This window comes from Podarcis pityusensis (genome assembly GCF_964106645.2).
Source record: "Podarcis pityusensis genome assembly, chromosome: 12".
NCBI lineage: Eukaryota > Metazoa > Chordata > Lepidosauria > Squamata > Lacertidae > Podarcis > Podarcis pityusensis.
This window is the reverse complement of record NC_138037.1, coordinates 13,895,244-13,916,628: the sequence shown is the minus strand read 5'-3', so window position 1 is coordinate 13,916,628 and position 21,385 is coordinate 13,895,244. Positions and strand designations below refer to the sequence as shown.

At 43.1% G+C, this 21,385-nt stretch overlaps 1 protein-coding gene and 1 long non-coding RNA gene across 2 annotated transcripts in view; one reads left to right on the top strand and one right to left on the bottom strand.

The window, feature by feature from the left end:
- Positions 1-21,385, bottom strand: part of LOC308459190 — a 481,964-nt gene that overhangs the window by 3,257 nt on the left and 457,322 nt on the right. The gene's annotated exons all lie outside the window — the stretch shown is intronic.
- Positions 1-21,385, top strand: part of PTPRN2 (protein tyrosine phosphatase receptor type N2) — a 610,006-nt gene that overhangs the window by 189,501 nt on the left and 399,120 nt on the right. The window contains exons 7-10 of the mRNA XM_080974012.1: positions 2,223-2,468; positions 4,870-4,910; positions 6,227-6,618; positions 18,999-19,085. Of these exons, the coding sequence (XP_080830138.1) occupies positions 2,223-2,468; positions 4,870-4,910; positions 6,227-6,618; positions 18,999-19,085 (766 nt within the window). The remainder of the gene's footprint in view (positions 1-2,222; positions 2,469-4,869; positions 4,911-6,226; positions 6,619-18,998; positions 19,086-21,385) is intronic.

The window sequence follows — 21,385 nt, the reverse complement described above, 5'->3', positions numbered from 1 at the left end:
GCCCCACCAAGTAGTTGGCTATCTGGTAGTGAGTAGCTGGGTTAATGCTGAATGGTTGTTTAGCAAGTACCTGGAATATCTGTATGTGCGAATTCTGTTGGCAGCAGCAATATGGCTCCAAATATAATCGGGGCAAGCATGTTGGTGGCTGAAAACTGTAGGGCTTAAACTGAAATTATAGGAAGATTTGTCAGGGCTGGGAGTCAGGCGTAGGTCGCCAACAAAGCAATAATGCACCCGAGGTCAGTGAAGTTGACTCTTTATTCAGGGAAACAAACCACAACTCAGCCTAGTGGTTTCCAGGAGATCTTACCACGATGAAGCAGTTGCCAGTGGCGTAGCATGGGGGGTGCAGGGGGGGGCGGCCGCACCGGGCGCAACATCTGGGGGGGGGTGCGCTCACACTCGCAGCTCTCTGCCCCTACCTGGCTCACTCATTCTCTCTCACTGCAGTGCTGGCTGTGAGAATCCGATCCGAGCCGCTGGGTCACCGCCCACTGTGGAGGGGGTGGGTGCCAGGCGTGCGGTGCGGAGAGAGAGCGAGGGACTATCTGGGGGAGGGACAGTGCAGCGGCCGCCCAGCGCAGCGCTGAGCGCGGGAGAGAACCACACCAGACCAGACCAGGCAGCAGCAAGAAGCTGGCAGCGGCGGCAGGTTAGGGGTTAGGGGGCGCAAATTACTTGCCTTGCCCCGGGTTAGGGGGCGCAAGTTACTTGCCTTGCCCCGGGTGCTGACAACCCACGCTACGCCGCTGGCAGTTGCAGTAGGACTCCTCCTTTCCAGGGTCTTTCCCACACAGTCTCAGGCTTCATTTGTGCACAACAACCCTCTACTCTTCCCGTTTCATTTCTCTGTGTGTTCTAGGAGACCAGAAGGGAGGGGAGCTGGTCACAGCAGGATAGCGAGACTCCCTGGATTCTGCTCAGAGTCTGAAGTGTGCTCTGCTGCAGCTTCTTCCTGATCATTAAACCCTGTTACCTCTTCTGCTTCTGTCACCTCCTCCCCCTCCCTGTCTGCTCCTTCCCCCTCTGATGACTCATCATTGTCCCACCACCAATCCACTGGCTCTGAGCCTTCTTCCCCTGGGGATTCCTTGGCTGGTGCCTCCCACACTCCTCCACATCCAGCCAGTCCATGACAGTTTTAAAACATGGCAATCTCCTCTGAGCTGCTCCTTGTGATGCTCCTTGTCTCTTCAAGTTGGGAACTTCTGAGTGGAGAGTTTTAAGGCAATTTTGTCGGCTGGTGCACATTGCATTTTGATTGGTTCATTGTAGATATTTGAACCACCTGTCATGTTTGGAGACTGTAGGAAGCTCCATCTGGGAATTCGTGTCAGGTAGAATGATAAGATGTGGGATTCCAATGAGAGCCCTCTGTTTCATGGCCACTATTGGATAAGGCTTCACAGGGATGGGCCATGAAACTCTTGAGATCTCCCCATTGCCTCCCCCACCCTCCAGTTAAGCCCTTTATATGACTGGGTAAGTCAAATTGATATTGCTGCATCATTATTCAGTGGTGGTGATTTATTTACAGTCTGCTTCTTTTGGGGACACCTAGTAGAAAAATAGCTTTGGTCCTTTTATTTTTTCAGCAGACTGCATGTTTCTTATATGTAATTATATTGATGTTCCCTCTATTTTTACTTTACAAAAACTACATTATGGTTGACTGAGTGTAATCATAATTTATTTCTATAGTTAAGCAGCTTTAGTACAGCATAAGTTGATTTTGTAAGGAAGTCTTGATACAGGGTTTGTAATGGGGAGGGGAGGGAGAGACCACTAATGTGATAAAATAAATACTTTTTTTGTCCTCGGGATACAGGCCTTCCTGGATAAGCCATATTGGTCTGGGAAAAGTTTCGCCACTAATTTATCCCAAATCAATTGTTTCAGTAGGGCAAGACGTGTCCAGTGAGAAAAGTGATCTAATTACTGATTCATATAAGAAGATAATCCCATGAATTAGTAACATTGAAACTATTCAATAAACACATTTGAATAAGAGGAGAGAGAGAGAAAAACATTACCAAGGCTATATTTATGAATACAGATTAGCACAGAATAATGTAGTCGAGACTTCATAGATAATTAAATAGCTCCTACTGAGGACTGGAGCAGAGACTACAATGCTTTGTTTCTCTTTTCCTTGCACATACCATCAGACTTTTCATAAGTAATCAAGTTTCTCCTCCCTCCCTCCCTCCCTTCCCAAGAAATATTTATTCAGGATGTTCTGAGGGACCTGAAGAAACATCATGTGGATGTAGATAAGTTGAGCCCGCTAGAGCTGGACGAGATGGCAGATATCATTGCTGATGCCATTCAAGCTGTTGATGTAGATGAAGAAAAGAAGAATGCCGCTGGGAAGGTTGGAGGAGAGGCAGAAGAGAAGAGAGTGGATGCCGAAGGAAAAGATGATTATGAGATGGGATTAATGAGCGCCGGTTACCCTTTACAAGGTACAATATCCACCATGGCAGCTTTCCTTTCCTTTCTAAAGGAATTCAGTCTTAAAACAGCCTTGCACAAAGATGCCAAGAGGAGGAACTTACCTGCTCACCTGTCCCACTGCCGGCTCACTGCCCTATTCTCCCTGCTGCTTGCTAGCTCCCCTCCACTTATCATTGCCTTACCATTAGCTTCCCAGACCAAGATATTTTGCTGCCTGAGGTGAAGACAAGATGGTTCCTCCCTGGCACATTCCACATACTGAAGTCAAACAGCCTGGCTGCCAAATCTTACTTCAGCACTAGTGACAGGACAGCAGCCAACACCACAGCAAGCTAGTTTATGGGACGGGGACAGGTTGTGTAACCCACAATTCTGCCCTCCAACAGATGAGACTGGTCCCGGGAGCAGGGGGTTAGGAGGAACACCCAGGGGGCTTCCACTGCTGCCCCACAGCATCTGTTCCCTGAGGAGGTTATGCCACTTTGCCCAATAGTAGGGCCGTTCGTGTAGCTTCCCTTTCCTCCTGCCATGATTATATTGTGTTCAGAGGGTGGGATGAGTGCTATTTACTCAATCCCAACTTGCTGTGGGCAATTAGGTAAGTGCAGGTTGCTCCATGATTTAAAGGAGGAGATAGCTGTTTGGGGAATGTAATTCCCACACATCTACCTCCCCATTAAAATTGCAAACTGCTGTCTCTATGCAGCTATTATCAATATGGGGGCAGTAAACATTCTTGGATTGGGAGTACTGTGGGGGTAGGTTAAAGCCTGCTCCCCAGTGTTTCCTATTTACACAATATTACTGTTGCTATTAGCAGTGTGGGAACAGTACACTCTTCCTGGACACCCAGCTGATGGCTGATTGCAGGAAAAGGGGACTGGGGCTTCCTGGGCTTTGGAGTCCTGTGTGTTGCCCACCCTTGTCCTAAGGAACAAACTGATGCAATTAACTCATTCCGCCACTGCCACCTTAAGATACAGCTGCATTTTCATGATGCTTAATTGTTCACTTGGTTAACTGATAGCACTGTTGTAAACAATTTAGATGCACCTCATGAACAGGGCCGCATTTAGGTTTGATGAGGCCCTAAGCTACTGAAGGTAATGGGGCCCTTTATATGTCCATCTGTCCTTTGTCAACAACAAATCGCCACTGTTTTTTGTGTTGACTATATGCTATATGGTAATTTATGGACCCAATAGGTATCTAAAGCCATTTGCACATAACAAAATATGTATTTTATCAAAGTAATTGTTGATATGAAATAGAATTAAGAAGAAGTATATTGGGGGGGGGGGCAAGAGAGTGGGGCCCTAAGCTATAGCTTGTTTAGCTTATATGTAAATCCAGCACTGCTCATGAACCAGGCACCTGCATTTAAGTGACCTGCTAAAATAATTAGCCATCAGTATGTATTGCAGGAGTTTGAACTAAATTACCCCCATGGTACCTTCCAACTCTACGGTTCTATGATTCTATGACCCATTCAGGAAAAGTAGGGCAGACATGGTACTAATTTGTTTTGGAGAACTCATAGTTTTGAGGCCTGATTTAAAAAAATGTACCATCCAGTAAGAGTGGCCTGTGTGTTCCCAAATTCAGTTTCCTCGCCCCACTCTCACACAGGTAATTAGTCCTCTTATTAAGCCTTACAGCACCTTGTGTTCATTGATCAAATAGGGGCATGCAGATGCATGTGACAGGAAACATGTAAGCAGCACATTGATTTACATGTGGACCATTTAAAAGTCTCCGAGTTTATTGCTGTGGATAAAAATGAGATGTGAACAGCTCCATTGTTAGGTCATTTTGTGACTCATGTGAAAGATGCACAAAAATCTGTTTTTCATGCTTATAAGCCTCACAAAGGCTTCCTGTTCCTATCCTAAAACAGGCAATTTGGTATCCCGTATTTACCTCTGAGTAGTCACAATAACCGAGAAACCATTATTTTGAAGTGCCTACTTTATTAAAATAAAGGATTAGATGAGCACATGAAATCCATTTTTCCCTGAAAAGTGCCTGAAACGTAAATTTGTTGCCTTTCTGCATTTATTACTGTAGCCATTATTTCTATGCTAGCAGAAAACATGGTATTGATTTTTTTTTTAAGGCATTGGTAAACAGAGGTAAATTCGTCGCCATACTATTGAACTAATTAATATAATGCACTCTTACAGTACTGCTTCCATTGATCTTCCATTAGCAAGCTGTCCAAATGGAGTCAAAGTGACAAACCTGATCTATGCTTTTACTTTCGCCTTTCAGCGGCAACATCTTAATGTTTAATGTACGGTAAATAACACCACAATCTATAGAAAAGCAAAGCCAGTACAGCAGTGTCTGCATTACACACGTAATGTTCTATAATGTCCCACAACACATGCTTGTTCAATGTTCCCACAGATGAAGGGGCACAGAATGAAGATGCCAGGACTAAAAATGAGGTAAATTGCATGTTTAAATATAAATATCGACAATCCATCGCACCAAATGCTCGCCATACGAGAGATGCTAAATATAATGTAATAAAAATAATTGAGGTTCAGTTTACAACACAGTGACAGCAATGGAACACAGACGGAGGTGCACTTGAAACCATCAGTGGATTTCAGACAGTGGGAGTGGGGGCGTTATCAGCATCTAGCAGGGGGAAATTTCTGTTTTGTCACTCGCCAGTATTGCTCCTTCACCCCCCCCCAAATCAGTGAATGCCACCCCCCTCCAATTCACCACCTGTGAATGCACCAGCAAAATTCAGAGTAGCATTTTCATTCACCTCTAAAAACCCATATGAGATACGTGTGCTATAGATGCCTCAGCTAATTTGCTAGTTTGTTCCTTTATTTAATTTATATGCTGCCCATGATGGCAAAAACATAAGGCACGGAAATGCCGTTTACCTTCCTGTCACAGCGGTACCTATTTATCTACTTGCACTGGTGTGCTTTCAAACAGCTAGGTTGGCAGCACCTGGGACAGAGCAATGGGAGCTCACTCCCGTTGGCAGGGATTTGAACCGCCAATCTTCCGCTCAGGAAGCCCAAGAGCCTCGGTGGTTTAGACCACAGCGCCACCCACGTCCCTATTGTACTGCTCTTAACACCACCTAACAAGGCGCATGGGAATGGAACTTCACAGCAGATTTTAATAGAATTTCAAGTCATGTTTCTAAAACACAAAGCAGAAGAAGAATCCAGAATTTGGTCTTAGACAGTTCCCCCCTCCAAAGAGTTAAGAATTTAGACTAAGTGATGGGGCTGTTTCTACATCTCAAGGCTAGCTGATTTGAAAGACCCAGAATTTGAAATCATAACTTGGTGGAAAGACTTGGTGGCCTCATGCCACTGTCAGCAGGAAGACTTGAACTGAGTCAAACAGGGATGTCTAGGGCTGCTTCGTGTAACATAAGGCTGGGCAAAAAGAAATTAATGATAATGCTTTAGGTTTAGACATACTTCAGTGCTTCCAAAAGAGGAAGCCTCTTGAGATCAGTCAAATTTAAGAAGAGAAAAGCAGTTTCGGGGAAAATACAGGCAACATTTTCTAAGCTGCAATCTAAGAGCTGTCAAAAGTTGCACCCCAGGCTAAAGTGATTTCTAGTTTTCATCTTTCATAAGTGGACAACAGTGTCTACTCATGTATTTAGTATAGCTTCAGGATTCTATTAGTTTTGTGCCCTTAAATTTCACATAGATACCCCATTAATGTGTGTTCAAAATTGTTATGAATGACACTGTTTGTTTTTGTTTTTGTAATACAGGAGAACCATTTGAGTAATAAACTACTTGATTTCCTGAATGAGGATATCGCAACTGAAAATCTTCTTAGGGAGCCTATGTCCAAAGAATCTTTTAAATCAGAAATGAAGAAGTCGGAGGATTTAGATCTCTCCTCCTCTTCCTCCGAGGAAGTGAAGGTTGGGGTTGAAAATGTGAAGAGCGAAACATTCTCCAGGGAGTTGATAGCTGAAAAGAAAGCTGAGTCGGAACCTAACTCTCAAGAGCTGACTGAGCTTCATCACTGGATTAAGAATACTTTGATTCAGGATAAAACTGTCTATGAAGAAACTCCAAAAAAAATGGGAGAAGGTCTTCAGCTGGATGCCAAGCCTTCTAAGGAGGATGAATATGGATACATTGTGACAGAGAAAGAGTAAGTATAAATTTGTGTGTGTGTGTGTTTGTGTGTGTGCATATATGTGTGTTTAAAATATAGTAAAGGTAAAGGGACCCCTGACCATTAGGTCCAGTCGTGACTGACTCTGGGGTTGTGGCGCTCATCTCGCTTTATTGGCCAAGGGAGCTGGCATACAGCTTCCGGGTCATGTGGCCAGCATGACTAAGCCGCTTCTGGAGAACCGAAGCAGCACATGGAAATGCCGTTTACCTTCCCGCCAGAGCGGTTCCTATTTATCTACTTGCACTTTTGACGTGCTTTCGAACTGCTAGGTTGGCAGGAACAGGGACCGAGCAACGGGAGCTCACCCCGTCGCGGAGATTCGAACCACCGACCTTCTGATCGGCAAGTGCTAGGCTCTGTGGTTTAACCCACAGCGCCACCCGTGTCCCTGTTTAAAATATAGAATGGTTAAAATAGGTTATTTGTGAATACTGAAATATTTATTAAATTTTTCGAATGTATGTGCCCCCAGGTCTGCTAGACACCCAAGCAGCTCACAGTAACATCCAAGAAACCATGTCTGTAGTTCAAAATACTAGAACAGCAAATAATGTAAAACCTGCAGCATCCATTTCAAAGCTAAGAGTAAAATTTAAAATGACCTTATCAGTGCAATATCTTTTAAAAACTTTTTTTTTTAAGTCACCCAAATGCTTTTTTGTTAGCTACTATCTCCCTGAACTGCTTTGACAGAAAAGCCAGAGCTTCCACATTTCCTGTGAAAATACATAAAATGAAGGCCATTTATCTACTTCTCACACTGTCCTTTGGTGGCCTTGTGGACTGCAGAGTACATTAGTAGCAGTATTAATGGTTTTACAGATGTGCTCTTTGAATATTAGGCTTCACAGTGCAAAATATGATGAATGTTGTACATTAGGATTCTTGGCCCAATTTTCCTGTGGTAAATATTGGAAGCAGCACTGCTGTTGTAGGCGAGACAAATGCTAAAATCAAATGCGTACTTAGGAGTAAACTCTACTGAACTCATCAAGGCTTTCTTGTTGCCGAACATATCTAGGATTGGGCTGTGTGCATCTCTTCATTTAAGCAGTTGAGCCCTGGTCAGTGTGGTGCTGATACAGTTTATGCTGGGAACATTCTTCTGTTTATAGGCAGATAGGTTGTGGAATTTGAGTTTGCTTATTGTACCTTAGCTTCCAGAAACACTGCCTGAACAATTTAATACATGCTGCTGTGCTCTGTAATGTAAGGCTGCTGGGGGAAAGGGACCCCGGAACAGATAGTTGTCACCAGGATATTTTAAGTAAACCACTGAGCTTGTCCAAGTTTTTCCTCAGTCCTTTAAAAAATAAAAGAAAATAAAACTTCTGGGTGTGTTAATAATGCCCTGTTTACCTTCTGAGCAGAAAACCTAGACTCATAGAATTGTAGAGTTGGAAAGGGACCACGTTTCCCTGTAATGCTCAAACCCACAACCCTTAGATTAAGAATACTGTGCTCTACAGACTGAGCTATCCAATCCATGAAGGATTGGAAACATATGGTTTTTTCTAACTATGGTGGAGAGCCACTACACCTGTGGACCTCCTGATGGTGCTGATCCACAACTCCTATGATTCTGCCCACAGACCATGCTTCGTGAAGTAGATGGGAGCTGAAGTCCAACAACAACTCGAGAGCTGCAGGTTCCCTATTCCTTTGAAAGGGGTGTGCTGAATACACTTAACAGCAACAACTTATATTTATTTAGCTCATTTTTCTGTAGGTTCATATAATGATTGACCCCCTGCTTTTCACCAGAAAGAAATGTGTAGACACCCCTCCATACATTTCAGAGTTGTACACCAAATCATAGAATTTGTAGAGTTGGAAGGGAACCACAAGGGTCATCTCATCCAGCTCCCTACAATGCAGGAATATTTTGCCCAAGGTGGGGTTCGAATCTACAACCTTGAGATTAAGAGTCTCATGCCCCCTGCCAGCTGAGCTATCCCAGCCGCTACTGTATGTTCTAAATCTAAGCACAAAGTAGCCTTAAGTAATGTGGATTTGAAGAGGGCGTGCTTTGACTGGCAAGTAAAATAATGGAGGGAGATGATAACAGAGTAGATTATGGGGCCATGTGGTCTGTCGTGGTCCAGTTGCTCTTTCTGATATGCGGAAAGGAGCGGTGTGATAGAAAGAAGCAAAGAAGGATGGTGGTAGAGCCTAGAGCACAGGCAGCTGGAAGAGAAGTTGTAAGGTTAAGTTACATTCAATAGTTAGTGTCAGTTTGGAAAAGGACCTTAAGATTAAATAGAAAGTAGAGAGAGAGAGGTTTGCAGCATAGAAGCCCGGAGCAAGCAAAGCTTATTCCTTTATTATCAAGACCAATTCCCCAGCTGAAATTTAGTAGAGGTTTAATTTCTCTGAATTATGGAAATATATGTAACATAGACTCTCTTGACATTTTCATAGTTCAAGGATGTCAAAGCTATGCAGTTGTAAGCAAGTTTTTTTTTCTTTTAAAACAAAAACACAGCTCGCGAGAGATAAAGAAAGCAATAGAACACAACTAAAAATGACACCTGGAGCTTTTTTTTATTTTTAATACCGTTTATTCCTATAATCACCTCTTGCTTTATTGAAACTGTACATTGTGGTTGCTGCTTGTCAGAATTTTATTAGCAGAAGTGGTTATAATAAAGGAACAAAATCCTTTCAGCAGAAACGAACCCTCTGTTGGTAAAAGGGGTCTTGCATATTCATGCACAGAGGTTAATAGCTTGGAGTTCTTTTTCACTTTGCGATTTCAGATGTAACTGGGGGCAGGGGGGATTGCACTGAGCAGTATGGTTAGAAAGATGTCAGAGGTGATTCATTCACACTTGGATTCTCAGTGTGTGTGTTTTTGTTGGCTCCAGAGCCTTGATCCAAGGAAACTGCTTCGCTGTACTGCGAAGACCAGGTATTTTAATTGTGTCATAGAGCAGAGTCAAATATTTTCCTCAAAAGTTCCCAAAGAAATGATTTGTGATAGTTTTGAAGATTTGTCAAAATGGCAGCCTGCTTGTCAGTACAGTGGTACCTTGGGTTACAGACGCTTCAGATTACAGACGCTTCAGGTTACAGACTCTGCTAACCCAGAAATAGTACCTCGGGTTAAGAACTTTGCTTCAGGATGAGAACAGAAATCGTGCGATGGCAGTGCAGCAACAGCGGGAAGCCCCATTAGCTAAAGTGGTGTCTCAGGTTAAGAACAGTTTCAGGTTAAGAACGGACCTCCAGAACGAATTAAGTTCTTAACCCGAGGTACCGCTGTAGTTAGAACAAATAGGTCACTCCTGCTTTTTGTTGAGTGACCTTTCAGTGACCTGTACTGATCCATAGTAAGCACTGGTGCTAATCTTAGGGGTGAGTTAACAGTTTCAGTATAGACATTTGTCTGGCAAATCCTCTCAGGTGCTGCTTCAGCATTTTATTTTGGGTAGAAAGTGTTCAAAATGGATAACTTCCCTGTATGCTGGTCCTTCCTGAAGAATTTGACCTCAGTCCATGATATGGATGCCACACCAATCCTCTATAGTAAATCCAAAAGCGTACAAGTTAAATGTGCATAAGTTATTCTTCATAACTTTCCTTCCAGAAGAGCTAGAGACTTTTTTTTTTTTTAAAAAAAATGAAAGCTCAGAGCTTGGCACCAGTAAAGGCCCTAATGGGCACTGGGATGGAAATACTCACCCTAATCGACTAGCCTCCACTGACGTGTTGGGGACTGGCTGGCTGGATGATGAGGAGTGGTTGGACGCAGCAGCCGGGGAACCCTCAAGGGAAACCCCAGAGGAGGAAGGCTCAGAGCCCTGGGATTGGTGGTGGAACACTGAGGAGAGGTCAGAGGGAGAAGTGTAGGAAGAGTTGTTGGATGCTGAAGGGGCAACAGGGTTTTGTGAAGAGGGAGAGCCTGTGACAGGGAGCATTTCCAACTCAGAGGATGAAGCAGAGGAGTGGGGGCAAGAGGCTTCAGAAGAATACAGGGAGCCTGCCTCTCCTTGATTCTCTTCATGAACAAGCAGAGTGATGCATCAAGCAGAACAGATATTAGAGCTGCCCAGACACAGTTTGAGACTGCTTGGGAAACATCTGAGAAAGGAGGAGCCTTAGAGGGAGCTGGAGGCGGAGATCGTCAGTCCTGGCAACTGCTCTATAGGGGCAAGACTTACTGGAAAGTGTTGCTGAGCTGTATGCTGTTTCTTTGAATAACTTCTCTGACAAACTCTGCTCCTTGCTTGCTGACCCATGTTTGACTCCAGCCCTGACAAGGAGTTAAGGAAAGGAAGAGTGGTAACAACACAACAAACTGAAATATTAAAATTCAACGATGGCAATTCATCGTTTGTAGCCATGTTCCAAAGGTATCCTCTCAGTCAGCAATGTATATTAATAACTTGGGGTAGGCAGGCTAATGCCACTCGTACTGCACATATCTGTACTTATTCTAGGGGCATCACTGGCAGAAAGGCCTTGGAAAATAGGGGTAGAAAAGGCAGGGGCATATGAAAGGAGAAGGCAAAAGCTCAATAAAGGAAATGGGTCAAGGAAGTGCAAAGAGAAAGACTGGAGGAAGGTGATACAGGTCAATGAGGGAAAGGGTGAAGACTGGGGTGAGGAAGGAAAGAGAAAATTGATACAGAGGGGAGAAGCACATGATCAGGAGGCTGCAGAAGCAAAGAAGGTTGAAGGTCACACGTTGATTCTACGAAACCTTTGACTACACATCTCTTGTTTTCCAGGAATCAGCAGAGATATCTACTTAGAGCTATATAATATTTTCTGGCTAAATAAATCCTGGCTGTGTTTTACGAGTGGGAAAATAAAGTCACTTAAAAAAACCCCACACACAAATCCACACCTATTACAGAGCCAAAGAAGCAGCAACAAAACCTTATATAACCATTGGAGAGGAAATTCATTCTGTAGCATGTAGTAGGAAGAGCTCATATATTTCTGAATTTCTTGGGAAAGGATGGGATTCGCTTCAACCTCAACACTTTGCAGAATCTTTGCAAAGCTTTTGGGGAAATTGGAAGTTATAGACTTACAGGTTCCAATCCCGTAGTGAACCTCCCAAAGCCCAAAAATAATTGATTCAAATTTCCCCACTTTTTGTGTATTTATCTAGCTCATACCCCACCCTTCCAAAGTAGAAGGAGCCATTGGTTATAAAACCATCATAAAAAACTTCACTATTAAAGAGGTTTAAAAATTAATAACATTTACACTCACCAGGTCTATATGCTTTCACCATCTGTTGCATCCGTAGGCATTTAAGAGATTGCAGATGGTCCTGCTTCCTTCCAGTGCTATTCATGCTTTTGTTGCTCCAAAGCACACAACTCTCTACAGCCTTATTTTACTCTTGCCTCTGATCCTCTTCCCATTGTGCCGGGTGACTCCAGATTAAGTTAAAGGAAGCAAATGGTTCCAGGGAGTCTCTTTTTTTTGGCCACCCCCCGCCCTGCTCGATTGTGGATGGTCAACAACCATCCTGTGTGCCCAATGCTTATGAGATTAATTTGGAATAAATTGCTTTGCAGATTGCAGAGCAGTTTTAATCCATAATAGGAAATGGATTACTAAGAACTATATTGTATGTGTTCTAAAAAAAGGAAAAAAGTTTTGTTTGTGGAAGAAATCTTTCCTAATACTTTACTACTGCTCTGCCGTAGCGGCATGTGGCAAACCAGGCATCAAACTATATGATCCCCCAGATACAAGAAGCTGGCAGTTAAAACTCCCTCAATCTTCATTTCTTCCTAGTGGTGATAGCTGTATAACACTGTTTTAAGGATCAGTGCGCATGATTGACCTGAACACTATTCTCCTCTTCTGCTGGTAGTAAATTTCTGCTTGTGTGTATGAGGTTATCCAACTTGTCAGGGGCACCATCTACTGGGGGAGGAGGCCAGGAGCCAAGGGTCCCCCAAATTTTCAAGGGAGTGGCTTGGAGCCCCTCAAAATCCCATGGTGGCTGTGCACACGGCATGTGTGCATGTTGTGTGACAAGGTATGTCACCTGCGCCCACTGTGTGGCATGCGCAAGTGATGTCAGCAAATAAAACGGCATGTGCACACAGTTGGTGCCTGCCCCCTCGATTGTGGAGGCAGGTCAGCGCACTTGCAACTTGTTTTTCACAAGCAGAATCAGCGGTTTTGCGTAAGTTGGTGCTTGAAGAGTTCCCTTTCATTAAGTTTGCAAATTCTACTACCCCTTGATTCCCCTCCCCCTTCTAGCTAAAGAGCACCACCTCCCCACCCTGTATCTTCTTAAGTGTGGCTCACAAAAGGAAAGGGAAATGTCCCTCTTCAACCACCGATTACAGTTTAGCCCACAATAATTTAAGTCGGGATACAAAAATGGCAAACAAATGAGATTTGGCATCAGGGTGGATATTGAGAGCAGATGTCATGATCAGAGTACTTCTGTGTGCTGGAGTATGAAAAGCAATGACAAACCTAGACAGCATCTTAAAAAGCAGAGACATCACCTTGCCAACAAAGGTTTGTGTAGTTAAAGCTATGGTTTTCCCAGTAGGGATGTATAGAAGTGAGAGCTGGACCATAAAGAAGGCTGATCGCCGAAGAATTGATGCTTTTGAATTATGGTGCTGGAGGAGACTCTTGAGAGCCCCATGGACTGCAAGAAGATCAAACCTATCCATTCTTAAGGAAATCAGCCCTGAGTGCTCACTGGAAGGACAGATCCTGAAGCTGAGGCTCCAATACTTTGGCCACCTCATGAGAAGAGAAGACTTCCTGGAAAAGACCCTGATGTTGGGAAAGATTGAGGGCACAAGGAGAAGGGGACGATAGAGGACGAGATGGTTGGATAGTGTTCTTGAAGCTACCAGCATGAGTTTGACCAAACTGTGGGAGGCAGTGGAAGACAGGAGTGCCTGGTGTGCTCTGGTCCATGGGGTCACGAAGAGTTGGACACGACTAAACGACTAAACAACAACAAAAAGTATGAATGTTTTCCATTTAATATGGAAACGCTGCTGAAGTGTCGTATAACTCACAAGCAAAGGCAAATTCTGATAAGGAAGCACTCTCTTATTGCCTCTGTTGTGGGTGGAGCCAGCATGTATTTGAAATGAGACCCACCTCCCTACTAAAGCCTTATTTGGTGTCACATTTCCATAATAGCCCCTGTGAACAGATCCCTTCTTCACTCCTACGTTCCTGTTACCTTTCTCATGATATGTAATTTCCATTGACCTTCATAGTCTGACCACCGAAATTGATTTTTGCAAAGTGTCATCTGCTTTATAAATTGGTCAGGACTTGAATCTGTCTTGAGTTAAAAGGTTTAAATTTCACACCTATTTGCGGTGGGGAAGGAAGAGAAGGAAGGTAGGTGCGCAAAATGTGGCAAGCAGAAATTTGCTGTCTTGTCAAAACAGAAGTAAGCTTATGAATGTTCAGTAGCTAATAAAGCCTTAGAGGAAACAAGGCTGGGGGAAATGGATTGGAGCCAGATGAAGTTAAATTGCAGTGTTCTTAATAATCGTTACCACAGGCTTGTTTGAGCTCTCAGGTAACAGAACTCTGCAGGATCCATTCCTGCCACAACATGGCTACGAAGCACAAATCCTGTTTACACGTGGGTTGCTGCATGCAATAATTCTTCTACATTTTAATTTTAAATGATTCAAGATTTAGTTAGAGTTCAAGTTGCAAGGCTGTATTCTATACAGGCAAAAGGTATCCATTTGTATATGGAGAGATATGGGGCTGTTGTTCAGTGCTAGAAATTGTGTTTTGCATGCAAAAGGTTTCAGGTTCAAATCCCGGGCATTGGGTCCAACCCAATTTGTGTGTGACATATACCAAAAAGAGTAACACAATGCAAGTGGGGAAGGGAAGTCTCACTGTGGTTGGCTGCTCAACTTTACGCTTCATTCTTCCTTTGCAAAGCAAGTATGGCCCAGAGTAGAAAACATTCCAAATTAGCTCTCAACAATGGCTTGTACAGTGGCATTCGCTTGAAGAGAGATCTTGCAAAAGCAAATATTGAGTAAAACAAGTCTGCAGATTGCACCTAGGGAAATCCCACTAAGTCTGTTCTCTCCAAGTTGTAAGTTCACTTCTTGGCAAAACATATTGTTGTTTTTGTTTTGGGGAAAGTAAATTTCCACAAAGGGCAAAGTTTTGTTATGACTTACAGACTGGTTCTTAATGATAAGAGTGAGAGAGAGAGAGTCATCATGTATGAAAGGCTACTTCTCAGAGCATGAATAAGTGCCCAGCGAGTTACCCCAAGGGTATGTGGAGGATTTAAAATTCCACGTGGATTTAAATACATTGACGGATTAAGAAGCACAATGGCTGATGAATTCCAGGGTAATGGATTGGTAGAAGACAGCTCTTATATTTTGAAAATATAAGGTCTGAGAATAAAAATATAATGTCTGCTCACCCAGACTCTGAGGTTTTGGAGTGTGGCGGAAACGCATGGTTGCCTGATAGGTTGTTTCATTAAATCTTTTGTGTGTGAATGAAAGAGCAGATGCATATGACTCCTATGCTGTTGTTGCTGAGTTTGAGAGTATTTCGGCGCAGCTGTAAAAGTACAGATGGAAATTTCCAAGATCAGTTTGAATTGCTCACATACACATGGATGCTGACGTCTCCCCAAACAGGCAGCCTGGGAGTCCTCAACACCGACTCTTGAGACCAACTCTGTCAGCTCAGGCAGGAAGACTACTGGGCAGCAAGGTGGGCGGTAAACCAAGAGAATCCGTAATCTGTCCCAATTGGCCAATGCCAGGAACACTCACTCTAGATCTCCCACAACTGGACAGAGAGCCTGGAGAGAGAGAGAGAGAGAGAGAGAGAGAATCTCTATACATCTCAGCAACTCCACCTCCCTACCCTGAAGTCTGCCCCGATGCTGCACCGAGTACCCAGGTTGGCACAGCTGGTTGAGACCAACCCACTCTGCTCATCCACCCAGGTCTCAGTGATACAGACCAGATTGGTCTCCTCATCCACAATCAGATCATGGGTGAGGAAGGTCTTACTATGAGCTGACTTGGCATTCGACAACAACAGCTGCAGACCTGAGGACTGGCTGACCCACAATTCGCCAGGTTGGAGCACGGGTAGGCACATGGCACAGTCACCAACTACCTGTGCCTTGTGCCCCTTACCCAGCGTGCCCACCCGCTACACCATACCTCTCCCTACTCTGAACCACTTTGCTAGCCTACCCTTGCTCTCCCTTGTTGCTCCCCCTCTCTTCCAAGGCACATTCTACACCTTAAAAGAAAGAAAAAATACCCAAATTTAAAAAACCTACAGATTAAAAACTGTTTAGGCGCTGTGGGTTAAACCACAGAGCCTAGGACTTGCCGATCAGAAGGTCAGCGGTTCTGATCCCTGCGACGGGGTGAGCTCCCGTTGCTCGGTCCCTGCTCCTGCCAACCTAGCAGTTCGAAAGCACGAAGTGCAAGTAGATAAATAGGTACTGCTCCGGCAGGAAAGTAAACGGTGTTTCTGTGCACTGCTCTGGTTCTCCAGAAGTGGCTTAGTCATGCTGGCCACATGACCCAGAAGCTGTACGCCGGCTCCCTCGGCCAATAAAGCGAGATGAGCGCCGCAACCCCAGAGTCGGCTATGACTGGACCTAATGGCCAGGGGTCCCTTTACCTTTAAACAGTTGGGGCAGTAACACCAATAGCAAGAGCCCCCAACAGGACCCCCTAGACACTGCCACAATAAAAACACATAATGAGGATTTTATTTCTGTTTCGTTACTAAACGCAACAGAATTATTTCTGAGGTTTTCTGCCCATCACTGGAAGACTGCGATAGTTGTTTCTCTTGTGTGGGTTTTTGCAATGAGAGAGAGAGAGAGAGAGAGAGAGAGAGAGAGAGAGAGAGAGTATTGGTGTGTGGTTGTTTAATTTGGGCTTACCTGTGTTCCAGAAAAGTAATTAAGGCTAGTGTAATGACAATATTGTGTTCATTTCTGCCTCTCGCCTTCCTGAGGGTGTTTGTAACGCTGCTGGATTTTAGCACCGAAATGCTCTGATCAGCCTTGGTAGAGTTGCTTTTGCAACTCGCTTTGACATTCAGTTTTGATTTTGTAGCCTGCAGAGATATTACAGTTTTATGCGTACAAATGATAGGAAGGAAATGCCAGCAACGTATTGTATGACTTTTCTTGCACCTCTGGGCAAAAATAATATTACAGTGTTAAAAAGAGAGAGAGGGAGAGAAAGAAGCCCACTCCACTTTCTGACACCTCTTGTCTCACACACATTTGAACCACTGTCCTCGGGAGTGAAGGATCTAATTAACACACAAGCCCCCGAGTTCCTGTGACAGCCCTGCTTTCATTGCGACTTGTGAAGAATCAAGAGTTCTACCCCACTACCTAGTCTTAAAATTCAAGGGTGACTTTTTAATGAATAACCTAGGTACAGCATTTCCCCTCCCTGTGGAAATACTCAAATAACCCTTTTCGGAAACATCATTGTATTACACGTCTGGAAAAACCATATATTTAAATACTAGCTTAGAGGGAGTGCCACCTATGGCACAGTGTCCCTTGAATTATTTTTGGGGAGCGGATGCATGAGGTTTGGAAGAAATTAAGAAATATTACATTCCTAGCTGGGGTCCAAAGAAGCTATTATATCGATAGATATTCCCTCAGAGTACTGCACACGTTCATTCAAAGGTACTTTAAACAAAATGTGAAGAGCAGTGCTCCTCAGCATAATATGCAACTTGTACATCACACTACTGATTTAAAATCCATGTTGCTTTCTAATAGGTTGGTGGTGATGTGGGAAATACTTTGTATTGCAGTAATTAAAAATAAGAACCAGGATGGGCTGCTATGTTGGGGTGTTTGTGTGTTTTATTTCAACCCCAGCTCTCCCAATGCGTTATTTACTTGAGTGATATCTACGAGTGCTGTTTGTTTTCTTTGTGGCATTCTATTTCAACATATTGTGAAATTCAGATATAACTCTTAATACCACTACACTGAATTTTTAAGTAGTGTGCTCTGACGTCTGATAAAGTTATAAAGTTTAAATTTCCTAAGGACTGCTTTATGTTAATTTTGGGAAGTGCAATAATATTGCAACTGAAGGAGTCATACGAAGTAGCTTTCTTGACTTTAATTATTATTATTTTGCAGGGTTTTTAAAAATAAAATAAAACTGATTATTTACTAATACAGCCAGCTCTGCATTTGAAAGTACGTTTGTGTGTGTGTGTTGTGTAAATAAATAGATGGAGGTAAATACTGTGTGTGGGTCAGGTGAATATTGACAATCCCCAACAAAATTTATGAATGCCACTATTTTCTGGTATATGTTGCCACTTGCTGGAAGCTAAACTGGTGTATGCCAGCAAACTCGGTGACTAACGGCATTCAGTGAAGATATCTGTGCTGATACTGACCAAACCTGTAACTTTATAATCTTGATTTGCAGCTAAATCTATTTCTCAAATGATGGTAGCAAAGTATTGCTATCAATAATAGTAATACCCTGCCCACCTGGGCAGCTTACAGTATGTATAAAAACATAATAAAACATCAAACATTAAAAACTTCCCGATACAGGGCTGCCTTCAGATGTCTTCTAAAAGTTGCGCAGTTCTTTATCACCTTGACATCTGATGGCAGGGTGTTCCACAGGGAGGGTGCCACTGCCGAGAAGGCCCTCTGCCTGGTTTCCAATTAAAAATATAATTAAAAAGCATGATATTGAGGAAGACTAGAAGGCTCAAAGACATGTTTTTTGAGCACCAGAGAGAGAGAGAGAGAGAGAGAGAGAGAGAGAGAGAGGAAAATTAACTTCCATACCCTCAGCCACTCTTCAGGACAGTGTAGTTAGCACTATTGTTTGTTCTTGAATATTATAATGTTTGTTCCTCCTTTTGCTGGGCACAAATTCATTTCAGAAGCAAATGAATTGAAGAAGAAATGTCTTCCTGCGACCACTTCATAGAGTCCTGTAATTTGACATTCATTTGTTTGTTTCCAACCTCATCTGGCTCTCTTCCTCCCTCCCACTTTTTTTTCCTTTCCATTGAGGACCAAGATGAACTGGTCGCTGCATCATTGGGCCCATTACACTTCCTAACAATTCCATTTACACCTTATTGTTTGTCTTATTGCTGGAAAATTCAGGTGATTCATCATGCCTGAGGAAGCACCTGATCCCATTTCCCTCGATATCGCAATTGCTATGTGACAGGAATACAGTTAAGCGTTGGCTTCGAACCACCTAACCGTTCCAAGGTGATAACTCTTTGGGGGCTTTTAGCCTCTCAAGTATTGATGAGTTCCATTTTTCGTAATGCTGTGTATTCTTGCTTTCTTTCAACAGCCCTCTGAGCGAGGAAAAGGGTTTGGAGTTAATAAAGCAAGTTGCTGCCCAGCTGAAACTGCAGATGACGGCCTTTGCTGATATCAAGTATGTGCACAAAGTCCAGCCCTTCTATTAATCTCATCTTAATTCCTAGATTGCTTCGACACTAACGTCCATCCTCAGCCACAATAATGCGATGGTTCTGAATTGTTTTAGGGTACATTGCTGATATATGCTTTACTCCCCTTTCCGTAATAGAGGGGGGAGACCCAATAAATTGGTTGGCAGTAGGCTCAGGTTATAGAAAACAGGGTATGTCTTCATACAATGCCTAATTAACCCTTAGAATTTACTACCATGATCTATGTTGTTGTTTTTTAAAAGGTTAAGACGAATTCACAGAGGATAGGTCTATCAACAGCTATTAGTCGTGAGAATTACAGTGAAGTTTTCATTTTAAAGTTCAGCCTGAATTGTCTCTCAAGGACCACCCTCTTCCAGCCCTGTGACTCTGATTGTAGAAGAGAGACTGCTAAATATAAATTAAGTAGATAAATAAATAAGAGTGAAGCGAAATGTCACTTAGAAGAAGGACCTGAAATATTTTCCTTGTAGCGTGAATTTATTTTACTCTGGATTGTTTTTATGCAACGTTTTAATGTGTTGTAAACGGCTTTGAGATTTTTTTGGTTCTTTTATGTCAAGTAAATGGACAAGTACAGGTGATTCATTGCCATAGGACAGTCATGGCCAAACTTGGCCCCCCAGCTGTTTTGGGACTACAGTTCCCATCATCCCTGACCACTGGTCCTGTTAGCTAGGCATGATGGGAGTTGTAGTCCCAAAACAGCTGGAGGGTTTGGCCATCACTGCCATAGGAGCTAAGAACATGCTTCTAGCAGGGAGTATGTTCCCTTCCCACACATCATTGGAAGTCATGTCATCTGTGTTTGTGTGTGTATAGAAGAAGTACATCTTAAAAAGCAGAGACATCACTTTGCCAACAAAGGTCCGTATAGTTAAAGCTATGGTTTTCCCAGTAGTGATGTATGGAAGTGAGAGCTGGACCATAAAGAAGGCTGATCGCCGAAGAATTGATGCTTTTGAATTATGGTGTTGTAGGAGACTCTTGAGAGTCCCATGGACTGCAAGAAGATCAAACCAATCCATTCTGAAGGAAATCAGTCCTGAGTGCTCACTGGAAGGACAGATCCTGAAGCTGAGGCTCCAATACTTTGGCCACCTCATGAGAAGAGAAGACTCCCTGGAAAAGACCCTGATGTTGGGAAAGATTGAGGGCACAAGGAGAAGGGGACGACAGAGGACGAGATGGCTGGACAGTGTTCTCGAAGCTACCAGCATGAGTTTGACCAAACTGCGGGAGGCAGTGGAAGACAGGAGTGCCTGGCGTGCTCTGGTCCATGGGGTCACAAAGAGTCAGACACGACTAAACAACTAAACAACAACAACAACAAGAAGTGCAATAGAGTGGCGGAAATGACTGGCAGAATCCGAGACCAGGGAGAAGAGTCGGTGGAAGAAGATTGGAAGAAATTTAAAGACTATCTACAGAAAGACTGCAAAATTAATGAATGTTAGAATGATGTTGGATTGAAGTTAAGTGGTTTTTAGCAGCAATGTTATAAAGGAATATGTAAAAATGGATTGTTAACAGGTGATAATCTGAAGTTATAATATATTAGGATAAAAGATTAAGATAAAATCAAAGAGGGAAAGGATTTGCTGAATTAACTAATTTGAACTGGAATACAAAAAAGGGAGGTGTGAGGAGGTCAGGGAAACAAGCAAATGAAAGATAAGATATGGAAAGACTGATCTGTTTTTTAACTGTTTTTATCTTGTATTTTCATTTTCTATTTTTTTCTCTTTTTTTCTTTCTTTTTCGCTTATTTTTGTAATATGTTGAAACTTTAATAAATATCTTTTAAAAAAAAGAAGAAGAAATGCAATAGAGTGTCAGTACTGGAACTGATGCTGTGCCCAAGCAGATTATTCTGTGTGCAGGATTGGCACACTAGCTTCTCTATTTTCTGTTTTATCCCTCATAGATCTTCATTTCTGGTCTGCCACTGGGCAAAACTGTTAGTTTTGTCCCTCCTCTCAATCTCTGCCATTCTACCTTTCCCCATTCTGGGCGCATGCCATGCAGAAAATGTCCACATGTGTGCCTTTATTCCCCCCCCCTCCAGTGTATAGAACAAATGTTTCCAGTTTTTCAAAAATGGATCATTCTATAGAAACCCAGCAGTATTGCAGTCAGCACTGGGTTGGAAGGGGATGTTTCGCTTTCCTAAATAGCATTTATTTTTGAGGGAGGGGAGACTAGGCACAAAAAATGAACGTACTGTATTTTTTAAAACTAAAACAATGGGGTGATGGGGCAG